The sequence below is a fragment of the Taurulus bubalis genome (genome assembly GCF_910589615.1).
Source record: "Taurulus bubalis genome assembly, chromosome: 2".
Classification (NCBI taxonomy): domain Eukaryota; kingdom Metazoa; phylum Chordata; class Actinopteri; order Perciformes; family Cottidae; genus Taurulus; species Taurulus bubalis.
The window spans coordinates 13,836,939-13,849,232 of NC_136590.1; the positions used below are offsets into that span (position 1 = coordinate 13,836,939).

Here is a 12,294-nt window from a genome sequence, read left to right on the forward strand (position 1 = left end):
GTATTGAAGCCAGGAGGAGTAATGACAACCTGTTTTGTCACTGAAAACATTTTAAATTGGAACATTTAAATGGGATGCACATACAGTTTTTGGTATTACAAAAAAAAAATGCTACTTTAGTTAATGATAATAAGGGCATTCATTCGTTGTGTTTTTAGATATCATGAAATCAAAAAGTAATCCAGATTTCCTGACAAAGGAACGATCAACATCCAAGCTATCAAGAGGCATAAGGTCAAAGGTGAGTTTCAAGTTGAATAAAATAGTTTTCCTTCCTACAGGCATTTTGTACACTTGGAGACACTTCCATGCACTCTAAAGCTACACTTCAGTTTGCTGTGTGACGTGATGTTGAAGCTTTTGTCGTGCAGACTTTATCGCTGTTAATTGTTGCATCTCAGCCGCCACACACTGTGGAGATGTGTTCAACAGTTGGTTGGTAGAGACGTTTTTACTGAAAGTCTCTTGTCCTGTAAGTTTGTCATCTGTGTGTTTTGTCCGTCAGTCTGCCACTGAACAGGTCTCATGGGATAGCTGACACTCCCATTTGTGGGGTGATCCTCCCCTCCCCTGCCCCGAGATGTGCTGTAGGTATAGCATGATGTAGAGCAAAGCATGCCCTTACCACCTTGCATGATCTCCCCAACACCTGCACCACCAAAGCTGACTGTAGTGTCTACCCCTTAGTTGAATGTCACGGGTGCGAGCATTAGCAGTTCTTAGACGCGATGATTTGCTAACTTTGTCCAAAAGCCTTTTCTGGCTTGACATTTTAGGAAATACACTTATTTGTAATGAGGAAAACAACACCAATCACTCACCTGTATGGTAAATATGAAGCTACAGTCAGCAGCCGGTTAGCTTAGCTTTGCATGGATACTGGAAACGCTACACTTTTTTTTATTTTTCACAGCGGGTTAAACAAAACTGTTAATTTGTGAGGTTTAGAGGTGCAGGTCGGTGGATTCTGTTTCTTTGGACAAAGCCATGCTAGCTATTGCTTTAAAAATCCAACACCTAATTATAGTGTTTCAGCTTACTCGTATTTAGTGTTTAACAATGTCATTCCCAAACGTTCTCTAGGCGGACAGGCTGAACTGTAAGTTCTTTGGGTCTGCAATAATTGCTTGTGAATATTATTGTTGCTCATTAGTGGACTGATGAACGATCTCAGATCATTTTATAGAAGATAATTTTTTTATGGAACATATTTTATATATTCCAACATTGTTTTGCTCTGTTAATGTAAATAGGCCTTTCTTTAATTGTCATCTTTTGTCTGTTTGAGAGTTTTGAAGGTATTTGTGCACTGTGCGCACCAGTACCTTTGTGTGGCATGACACTATTCCATAACACACTTTTCTTCCTGTAGATCTCACATTGAGATTAAAGTGTGTTCTCCAGAGCAGAAGAAAAATCCCATTTTGTGATGTCTGTGTTTTTCTTGTTTGTTTTTCTAACATTCCTCTCTGCCCACATTCACCCTTATGATTAACGAACAATAAATGACTATCTTCTTTTCCTTCAACAGAGCCTGAAAGAGGGACTTACTGTGCAGGAGCGTATGAAGCTTTTTGAGGCAAAGGATTCCAAAAAGATCTGAATTTTTGTTTCTCTTTTCTGACCTTGTTTTTTTTTGGTCAGAACGCTTCGGCTTTGCCAGCAACAGCTGACGACTATTATTGGAAATGGAAATACATTTATCACGGTCAGTTTTAAACCTGGACCTGCTTCCATGCCTCTGACAAGTTTTCATAGTTTTTTTTTTATTAATTGAAAAAAGTAAGTTTTTTTTCTTCTTTTTTAAAAATCAATAGATGTATAATCTGTCCAATAGGTGTCAAATACGCTGCGAGAGGGATACATGACAGCATTTTTACTGTTCCTCCAAAATGCCAAAATAGACAGCAATACACAGTATGAATAATATATATTTCCCAATATGAATTAAGTATCTGCTGTATTTTATTATTGTTACAGTTTCTATATCTAATAATTGTAATGTGTTTAATGTTGCACCAGTTCTGTTGTACATAACTACTGGATATATGGAAGAGTATGGTTTGCTATTGATTGTTGGGGCATCTGCTGTACTATAACTATGGTTTGATTGATAGTGGAAAACAATGTGATGCTTTCCTTGCTTTTGTATGAGAGTTTTATAAAATGGAGTGTCTTGTGTGTGAAGGGGAAAAGAGGGGTGGGATTGCACTTATCACTTGACTACTTGAGGAAGCTTTGTTTTTTATTCGTCTCAAATTAATGTAGTGACTTTGGGTCAATTATTACAGTGCAACCAAACATCCTGACTTCTGTCAAATTTATTGGACAACTGTGACTTGTTAGTGATACTGGATTTTTTTTTTTTTTTAAGTTTCTTAAAACCTGGATTTGTGTTTGCTCAGTTTTGACTTTGGTGTTAGAATATCGTCTCACAAAAAAAAATTGAACTATTTAGGACTTTGCATGACTGTACAGTATCATTTGGATTGCAGAATGATCATGTTGCATACTTTTCCTACTTAATGCTATAGTGTGAAACTCTTAACACTAATAAGCTTCGCTTTGCAAGTCCTACTGTTTAGGTGTTGAGATTGAAATGTTTTACTGTAAGCAGCAGTCTTTAAGCACTTGGCCCTACCCCTGACCTCTCACTAAAATCAAGTTGTGCCTCAACTGAGTGAAGAATAGAAGCATCCATGAAACCTGTGCAGCTAAGGATACACACTGTATAGTATTCAAATCACGCCTTGTGTGTGTGTGTGTATGTATGTATTTATGTATGTGTGTGTGTGTGTATATATATATATATATATATACACACACACATACATACATGCCACACAGATTTGTTTTGAACTTGTACCTTGCATATTAGCTCTATATGAAATATATATATATATATGAATATTTTTTATTTTCATTTGAATGTTAAATGTCAAATAAATGAAGTGTTTGGAAATCTTGGAGTCATATTTTGTTTTCCTCAGCACATCCACTCAACCTTTCACAATTTAATTAAGGGAGAAAAAACTACTTGATAAGTTCAAAGTTATGTATTCGGGGTGATATTTCCCCGCACCACGCTTTGGAGCTTTTAGTGGCACAGGGTTCTCCTCCATCACTTGTGTTGCTGCATCCGGGGTACTTCTTAATGATTGGTGTGGTGATATTAAAATGCAACTGGTCAAAGGAAATTATGCATTTTATTTTGACGTTAATATTAATGTAAATTATTTAGCACATTTACAAATACAAATTTTAGTTTTTATACATTACATTATTTTCACTTGCGTCTTTAATTTTGATCGCCTTTCTAATTTATGATGTGTTTACGACATACTATATTTTGAATTTGATTCTTGCTGCCCCTCTACTACCTTGTAGTTTTGCCCTAATATTGAGCGCTATGGCATAATATATTTTAACATTTGTATTTTTTTTCCATAGAATAACATTTTATGGCATTGTAACATATTTATTTCAGGGCATTATGTACATTGACCTTTTTATGAAAACTCAATTATTATATTGTATGACATACTAAACTATGACATTCTTATTTCATTCTATATATCACTACTTCTACAATTGCTGCAACAATGATTGAACAAAGATAATTAATTGCAGCCCTACCAACAGCTTTTTCATGTCATTATGCATACCTGTTCTATCATTTCCTACCAAATTGCAAACGGCATGTAAATCAAAATTTACCAAAAACAATTCACAATACACTATCCAAAGGCCATGAACAGATAATTGTGGGTATGTTGACATTTTTAGCATTTGGTTTAGCAAATTAGCTATGCCAACTCATGTTCTCCCCCTCCTCCTCCCTCGTCGTCTTTTAAAGCATCGATCAGTCTGACCCAGAAAGCGTCCCGTTCCTGGGGTTTCTCGGGCCACAGCAGGTAGGTCTTCTTGTGTACGATCTTGCGTAACCGTGTGTAGGGAGACAGGCAGTGTTCAGGTATCTTCTCCAGGAACACCAGCAGCAGGACATCACTGCCATCACATAAAAGCCTCAAACTGGCCAACTGAAACTCCATGGAGCACCAGTCACTTTGAAGGAAGTGGCGTGTCACCACACAGATGGTGTGGCGAGAGCTGTGAATGGCAGCCTCGATGTTGTCCAGAACAGCAGCGCCGGGCCGGAAGTCTCTGTGGTGAAGGCACAGCCTGAGCCTTGGTTCACCCCCAGCAGGCCTCTCTAGATTGGGCACCAGCTGTCTCATCACCCAGTCCTCATCTTTAGAGGAGTAGGAGATGAATGCGTCATACTGGAATTTGGCCCCTGCTCCTCTCCTACGTCCACGTAGTTTTGCCCTGAGGATGAGCAGCAGGTAGCGCAGAGTGGGGCCCTGTGTGTGCCAGGCCAGACACACGCATACAAACAACATGTCCACCACAGAGCAGGCAATAAAGAGAGTAAAGGAAACCTGTTCATAGGAGCAGGCCTTATCATCAAACTGCCACAGGTAAGGAGCTCTCCTGTCGTTGTCACACTGCAGGCTGTACAGGTAGGACACCTAGAGGGAATTTAAGAAAGTTTATTTTGTGTTTGTATACAACATACAGTAATACTTATCAGTGTCTCCAGGTATTACCTGTGTATAAGTGTTGTGGATGGCCCAGGTCTTGAACCAGGCATTGTCACAGTTACAGGTAAGTGGGTTTTCTGTAATGTCCAAAACACGCAATCTGGAAATACATAAATATACACCAAGGTTACAATGTAATTCATACCAAATAGTATAGGTACCTAGATTCCAAATATGTTTTCCCTATTTTTGTGATTCAGTTATGTCTATTTATAAGCTAGCTCTTTATCCTCTTTAAAGACTACTGGATGCAGCTTCATCCTTACTGCATAGGCATGAGAGGGGTGTTTTCTGATCTAACTCTTGAAAAGAAAGTGAAATAACAGTATTTCTCAAAATGTGAAGCCTGTGGACACTCAGTCTTAAAGCTAGAGAGTATCAAATGAAACAAAACAATATAATTAGTCCATTAGCACCATGCCATGCTAGCTTGTCGCGACGGGGGCTGAAATAACGCTCCAAAGCTACATTTTGTATGATAATAAAGTACAAACTGGGACTATGTAAGTCTCCAAGGGTTAAGAGCTGTTTGCTCGAAATGTTAGTAGCTGTTCTACCTTGGGAGAGCATCCAGCATAGTTTTGTCCACAGTGTGCAGATGGTTCGACTGGACTTTGAGAATCTCCAGTGTATTATTTGGTGGCATCAGGTTAGCAGGCAGAGCATCAAGGTCTGCTCTGTAAAGAGTCAACTTCTTTAGGTTGTTCAGAGGGGACAACACTGCGCTCAAGTTGGTCGGTTTCAGAACAACACCAGCTATGTACAGGTATTTCAAATTGACCAGAGGAACAAAAGCGTCGGGATGGAAGTGGACCAGGATGCTGTGCCCCATGGCAATTGAGCTAAGTCTACGTGGACCTTTGAAGAAATGCGGTCCAATGACACCAATGCCTTGACCTCCGGGCCCCTGGTAGTTCATCTCCAGATACTCCAAAGTTGACATAGAAGATAGACAGATAAAAAGATGAACAGATTTATACATAAAATGCATCACTATTTTTAATAATTGACTCTCAGAAAACAAGTCATACCTCCAAAGAAGTAAGGTTTATGAAAGGAGCTTCATAGGTCCTAAAATGGAGGCGGTTGTTGTACAGAACAAATTGCCTCAAACTGATCAGGCCCGACAGGATATACGGGGTCAGCCTCTTGATCCGATTCCCACTTAAATCTAGGTATCTAATGGAAAGATGAATGTGTTAAAAAAATGGACACTGAGAAAAATTGAGGAAAGATGAATGCACAGGCAGAGAATACATACATAAGCCTCGTCAGGTCTTGGAAGGTGCCGGCTTCGATGAAATCAATAATGTTTAAGCTGAGGTTGAGCTTCGTGAGCCTCCGCAGCTTACTGAAGGGCTTTTTTGTGATGTATTTCAGCAGGTTGAACTGCAGGTAGAGCTGCTCAAGTCGGGTTAGGGCACTGAATACCTTTGGTGTCAACTCAGTGATTTCATTTTTCAGGAGAGACAGGCGTGTCAGATTATCCAGAGGGACGAACCAGTTGGGGTCAATGTTGCGGATTTTACTTTTGTCAATGCTTAAAAACTTGAGGTGGGTCAGGCCTTCGAATGTGCCCCTCTGAATGTCGAGCTCATTTTGATTCATCTGCAGTGTTTTTAGGCCTCGGTAACCTTCAAATGTAGTACGAGATATCTGCTTCAACCCACAATTGATGAGATAAAGTCTGCTCGTATTGCCCCTACCCAGAGACAACTGAGCAACATTTCCAAGGTTTGCGTCCTCAATAACAACCATGGGTGGAGTGTCACAGTCCAGCAGGCTGTAGTTACCCCGAGGTAACCTGGATCCTTTTAAGTCAACCTGTATCAAATTAAATGTACAGATTAGTTATTTAAAACTCAATAAAAAAGAAACACAGACTTTGCATAAGCAACAAGAGCACATACCTCGACTTTCTCCAGCTGGTCCATTCCTTTTAACAATCCACAGATAGTTAGTGGAGATTTCTCCACAAACAAAGAAAACGTGACCCAAGAGAGATTCTTCTTGGTCTCCGCTAAGAGTCCCCCCAGCACTTCTGCTTTGACTCCCTGACAAAGCAGATTCTTCAGCCTGGGGTTGGAGGCAAAAGCATCAGCCTGCAGCTCCAGTTTTGAGTTGTTGGACAGCCGGATGTACTCAAGTGCAGGGAAACAGCTCACGTTAACCCTCTGGATGTTGTTTGCGAAAAGGTCGAGCCGCGAAAGAGTGGAGGATCCACCGGAGTCCTCACAGCTGAAGGCCTTGAGCTTGTTAAGGGACAGATCGACTTCCTGAATGGCTGGAAGGGACTTAAAGATACTCAGAGAGATTGTTGCAAGTACGTTGTGGAACAGAAGCAGGGTTCGTAGCCTGGTGAGTCCATCAAAGGCATGAGAGTGGATGTGTGAGATGTTGTTGCAGGTGAGGTTGAGGCAGTCCAGGACACCCAGGCCTCTGAATTCTCCTCCTTTTAGAGAGACCAGCTGGTTCTGGCTTAGGTCCAAGCGTTTGAGCCCAAGCATCTGACTGAATGATCCAGGTGGGACAACCCGGATCTTGTTCTTGGACAGGTTGATGGTTGTTATGTTATCTGGCAGCATGCTAACAACATCAGAGAGGTTAGCGATGTTTTGGTTGAAGCACCATATAACGTTGGTCATGGGGAAGTTCAGAGAGCAGCCTTTAAAGCCAAAACCACAGCAGGCCGAGGTGTTGAGCAGAAGCAGGAAGAGGACAGTTCCCTTCATCTTTACTTGACAGCTACTTTTGCACAAATCACACTGAGGTCAGTCCAAAGAAATCTAAAAATATGTTAAGATAGAGAAGCAAATACATCATGGGGAAGTTAAAACATTATTTCAAAGTAGCTGCACTGACATTTCCTTGAAGAGACAAAGCATTTTAACCTACAATAGAAGATTATTCTGGCTTCTTGGCAAACAAGTTGTACTCTGTTAAATGTGTCACCCTATTTCCCAGCTCATTGCTAAAAACAGGTGCTTTGAGTAGTTTTTTTAAATGTATTTTTAAATTTTTAATTTCAAGTGTGGTTCGATTTATTTACATTACTGTAATTTTGAATAACAGCCATTCTACAAATATACTGCATCAATCATTACTTGACAATATGAGGAGCCAGATGTGCAGTGAATGGAGAGTCAGACAACAAAAATAATCAGTAATCATTGTTATTTTTAAACCATAAAAACCTTTTACCTCTCGCCCTCCACTATTGCATTGGGGGAAAACAATTACTTTTTGACAATTTTATTTTTCTTCTTCTACTTCTGACATACAGTACACCCCAACTACATTATGCATTGAATATATATATGTATATATATATATATATATATATATATATATATATATATATATATATATATTAACTTTAATTTAGTCTAAATCTGAGTAGTCTGACTGCATGTTCCAACCCTAATGTTAATAAGATATTAGAACTTACCATTTAATGCTCCTCTTGTGCAGCTTGTATTTCTGCAGATGCACTTCCTATTTCAAATGACAGCTTCTTTGCATGTCTAAGTGAATCAAAAGCTTTTTGAGGAAGGATTTTGTCATCAGCTCTGATGACTGAGACAATGTGGTTTTAAATCATTTCTCCACATGAGGGAGCTATTTACTTGAATTTTAGTAAAGCTACAACTGAGAGAGTACAATACTTTTCATGTCCAAAACATCTAGATTGGCATTCAGCAGAAACCCTTAAACCAGTCAAACATAATGCCAACATTTACCTTTTTTTTAGGGAGACTCATCTTAAAGATTCCCCAGGTGATACTAAACTGTTTAGCTTTGGCCTTTAAACACAAGTACTGTAAAACTCTAGATAGGTACTGCCAAATGTTTAATTATTTTAAAGCCAATGGAATTTCTCCAGCTCTACTTTTGTGAGAAATGTTTTTTTCTTTAATTTGTTAAAGTAAACAAATATGTGATCCAATGTTTACAAGTGGTCCTTTTTAACATTTTAATGTCTTAATAGTGTATAGATATGATACATTACACCTTAAATTCTAATTAGTTGCATTTATTTGCTTGAATAACTTATTGGTTTTCATCGAACATATCCAGTCTGAGCATCCACTGTTTTCTCTTCTGGTCAAGGCAGCTGACCTTAGCCGGTGTGTCTTGACTGAGACGGTGGGGAAGGGGCCAGCGGACATGGGGCGGCCCGGCGCTCGGTGCCCATCCTGGGGGCGACAGGTAGTCCTCCATATAGTCCAAGTGGAGCTCGGCCCTGGGGCAGTGACCTTTGCAGGAGGGCTACTTGATCCACGAGGAGAGGCACAGGTGACCCCGCTGATGGCAATTTAGCTTCAGGAGCTGCTTCACCTTTAGCACATCCACCCGACTGTGTCAGTACAGATAGAGTCAGGTGGTGGTGCCACTATGAGTCTGTTTTTCTCTTATTTAGACTTTAAATGATAGTGATGATGACATTTCACCTCATGGCCTTTCCTAACGGGACTGAACAGCAAACTGATGAATTTATGATCAAACAATATAAAGGTTAGTTTATTCCCATTTTCCCTTTTAATGGTCATCAAAATGAATGAGTCTTTCTCGTTTTTATCCTCAGTTTATTCAGAGACATACAGTGTGTATAATACAATTTATTGTCATCAAGTGAAATGATGCAGTCCAACATGACATTGTCCATATAAAACCATTTACCGGTCAAAACGTTTTACTTACATTTATTATAATTACAATATTTACAAATCCATTCAAAGGTTTGTCTCTCAACATGATGTTAATGGACTTAATTGTTAAAATGGTCCTCATGGAAGTTACTGTTAAGTGCTGATGTTACATTAAAAATATTTTTTTTAGGAGAAACTTGTTGTAACAATCAATGTCCATAGTGCATTTGTAAGACTTTTGTTTGTCATTCCTTCCCTGTTTGTCTTATAAGGTGCAAAATGTTTGAGGTTGTTGCGAAGTTAAACTGAGGGTAAGAGTGACATTCATCCTCCAGCAAGTGCAAATCAATGGCATGCCAGTAATAATGAAGACAACTGCGTTTAAACAACGGTATGGAGTCAGTTATATTACAGTCAGATGAGTAGAAGTTTAATTGTCGGTAGCTGTTAAAGGACTCGGAGGACACTGGGCCTCTAGTCGCTGCATGGACGGGGGTCTCTTTGGGGTTTTGGCAGAGGAAGGGATGTCGGTGAAAACCACTGATCGGCCGTCTGGGCAAAGCAGGACGCTGGAGTCTGCCTCACACTTGGTGGTTCTGCTCGGCCATAAGGCCTCAGCAGAACTGGGCCTCATGCCGAGACCACCGGCAGAGAGAACCTCTGTGTTCACCGCCGGTGCCTGACTCATTTTGATCAGCATGTCCAACGACTGCTTTCGACTCTCCAACGAAGCCTTCATTGCATTTCTCTCGCTCTCATTCTCTTCTTCCTCCTTCTTCTCCTCCAGTTCATCCTCCTCCTCCTCTGTCTCTGTTGTGTTGTCTTTCGGGCTGCTGTCCTCTCTCATGTTGCGGTTGACAAGCAAATCTGTTGAGTCCCTTTTAACTGACAGGTCCAGAGGCCCGTCGCTCTGGCGAGCCGTCCGCTCCAGCGCCTGGTGGATGTGGGAAAGCTCGCTGCGGATTTTTCCCAGGTGTTCCCAGAGGTGGCGCTGGGCGGGAAGGTCTTCCTTCTCCAGGTGGGAGATTTTGCACTCAGCCTCTTGGTACTCCTGCAAGGCCTTGGAGAGGTCACTGAGGAGAACAGCCACTGACTCTGAAGTTCCTTCCCCCATTGTCCGGGCAGCAGTCGGGTCATGGCTGTTGGGTCCTCCACAGTTAGAAAGAGAGGAGGTGTCACTGTTGGGGCTGGTGAGAGGCTCGTGGTACCACAGTTCAGTGGGCCGGGTCGGAAGCTGAGCATCCTGTAAGCTGAGAATGAGAAAAATGTCAGTATACAAAATGAAATACCTTTACAGTTCTTCTCTGTAAATTACTCTTACTGCTACTTGTTTTACTACACACAATAATAACAATAATGTTTAACAAAAAAAAGAACAATTTAAGGAAATCTTTACCTTCCATGGAAGAGAAGTTTGTCCGCTGCCGTATTTAGAGTTGATGCAGTCTGAATATTCTTTAAAAGGTCCAAACTGAAACTTCCCATTGACGGCTTCTTCTCCACAGGGGCCTCATGGTTCCCCAGTGGGGCACCGGTCCTCTTGAGGCCCCAGCTTGCTTTGCCTTCCTTGGCTATCGCCTGCATTTTATCACCCACCCTGTAACCCTGTTCGGGGGAGTCTCTCTGAGGTGACACCCAGCCAGCAGGAGAGACTGCGGCAGTCCCTGGCCGCAAAGCAGGCACTTTCCACAGATTGACTTTAGGCTGAAAGCCAGACAGAGGATTCACTTCTAGACTGTTTGTGGATGTCTTGAGCGCTTTGCTGGCATCACTCTGACTGGAGGCCGGTCCGAACGTATGCTCACACAGAAAGGGGTAGTAGAGGCGAGGGGGTATAAGAGCTCTGTCTGTGTGGGTGCTGGAGGCTGGGTGCATCAGCTGAGCGGCCGACGCCAGGAAGGGAAGCTGGGCAAGCTGCGCGTGGGTCTGGGCGCTGACACCTGCGGCAGCACTGGGAATAGAGTTCATGTAGGAGAAGAGGCTGGGGCTGATGGGGTAGCCCACCCCGAGCAATGACAGGTTGAGTCCAGTGGGATCCTGGTAATCCACCAGGTTTGGTGGAGGAGGGTAACAGGGGATTGAACTCACTCGGGCTTCAGCTTTGGCCTTTGAGTGGCTCGACGCCAACAGCCGCCACTGCTCCGACAGCAGACTAGGAGCTGTCAGATATGTTTTAGATAGCTTATAGTGCTTCAGTTGGGCCTCTACTTCTACTGACCGTGCTCTTAAAAGCTGATCTTCCAGGGAGAGCATGTCAGCCATCAGAAGCTCTGACTCTGGCTGTTTTATTTTCCTGGTAGCGCACTGTGCAGCATCTCCTCTGTTGCGGTCACTGGAGATCTCTTTTGTTAGCCCAGTGACCTCGGGTCCCTCTCCTCGTCCTCCCTCTTCTTCATCTTCTGGCCCCTGGCTCTCCCTGTCTTCACCTTCCTCCTCAGCGGTCCTTCGTTGCCTTTGTCCCGCCTCAGTCCGTGTCACCTGTTCCAGTCCATCTTTCCCAGTAGCTGGATGGCCGTGTGCCTGCTGAAAGGGTCGTAGGTGTTCTGGGTGCAGGATGTTGCCCTTTTTATACGGCCAGTCTGACTCTATTAACAGAGAAAGGGAGTTCTTGCACAGGCTGTACTTCATATGGTTGTACAGGTGGGACTTCTCCATGCAGGTAAAGGGGCACTGGAAGCATTTGTAGTTGTAGGGTTTTCCCCATGGCCGGGGAATATAGTGAGGCTTCTTCGGCTTGCGCTCCTTGTGTTTGCTGGCAGACGTCACTTTACAAGCATCGTCCTTGGACATGATTGAGTCTTGATATTGATAAAGATTGTGTGATTATATTTCAATGATGATAATTCAAGATATATTTTGATATCTTATATCGTTTGTGCCAAGGTTCATTTCATTGCTTTTTCCTCAGTTTGGTAAGGTCGATGAAAAAGGAGCATTTATGGTACCTGTGAACACACAAGACAGTTATGTATGAATACAGGTGATGCTTCTCGAAAACAGCAACAGATCAGAAACAACAAATAGACAGATTCATTTTTTAA

General features: G+C 41.9%; 3 protein-coding genes across 3 annotated transcripts in view; 1 reads left to right on the forward strand and 2 right to left on the reverse strand.

Annotated features, from left to right (window-relative positions):
• The window catches only part of LOC306753808 (myosin phosphatase Rho interacting protein), a gene marked incomplete at its 5' end in the record, with an annotated part of 45,474 nt that extends 42,599 nt beyond the window's left edge, over positions 1-2,875 (forward strand). The window contains 2 exons of the mRNA XM_079237725.1: positions 159-241; positions 1,532-2,875. Coding sequence (XP_079093851.1) covers positions 159-241; positions 1,532-1,603 — 155 coding nt within the window. The 3' untranslated portion in view covers positions 1,604-2,875. The remainder of the gene's footprint in view (positions 1-158; positions 242-1,531) is intronic.
• A 931-nt stretch (positions 2,876-3,806) lies between these two features.
• Positions 3,807-7,336, reverse strand: LOC306753809 (uncharacterized protein; the record flags this gene model as incomplete). Its single annotated transcript, XM_079237726.1, has 6 exons — positions 3,807-4,532; positions 4,611-4,704; positions 5,162-5,532; positions 5,636-5,783; positions 5,866-6,428; positions 6,515-7,336. The coding sequence occupies 6 exons, from the start codon at positions 7,334-7,336 to the stop codon at positions 3,807-3,809; spliced, it is 2,724 nt and encodes a 907-aa protein (XP_079093852.1).
• Positions 7,337-9,683: 2,347 nt separating this feature from the next.
• prr35 (proline rich 35) lies at positions 9,684-12,043 on the reverse strand (the record flags this gene model as incomplete). Its single annotated transcript, XM_079214467.1, has 2 exons — positions 9,684-10,503; positions 10,650-12,043. 2 exons carry the CDS (start codon positions 12,041-12,043, stop codon positions 9,684-9,686), a joined length of 2,214 nt encoding a protein of 737 aa, XP_079070593.1.
• Positions 12,044-12,294: the final 251 nt, after the last annotated feature.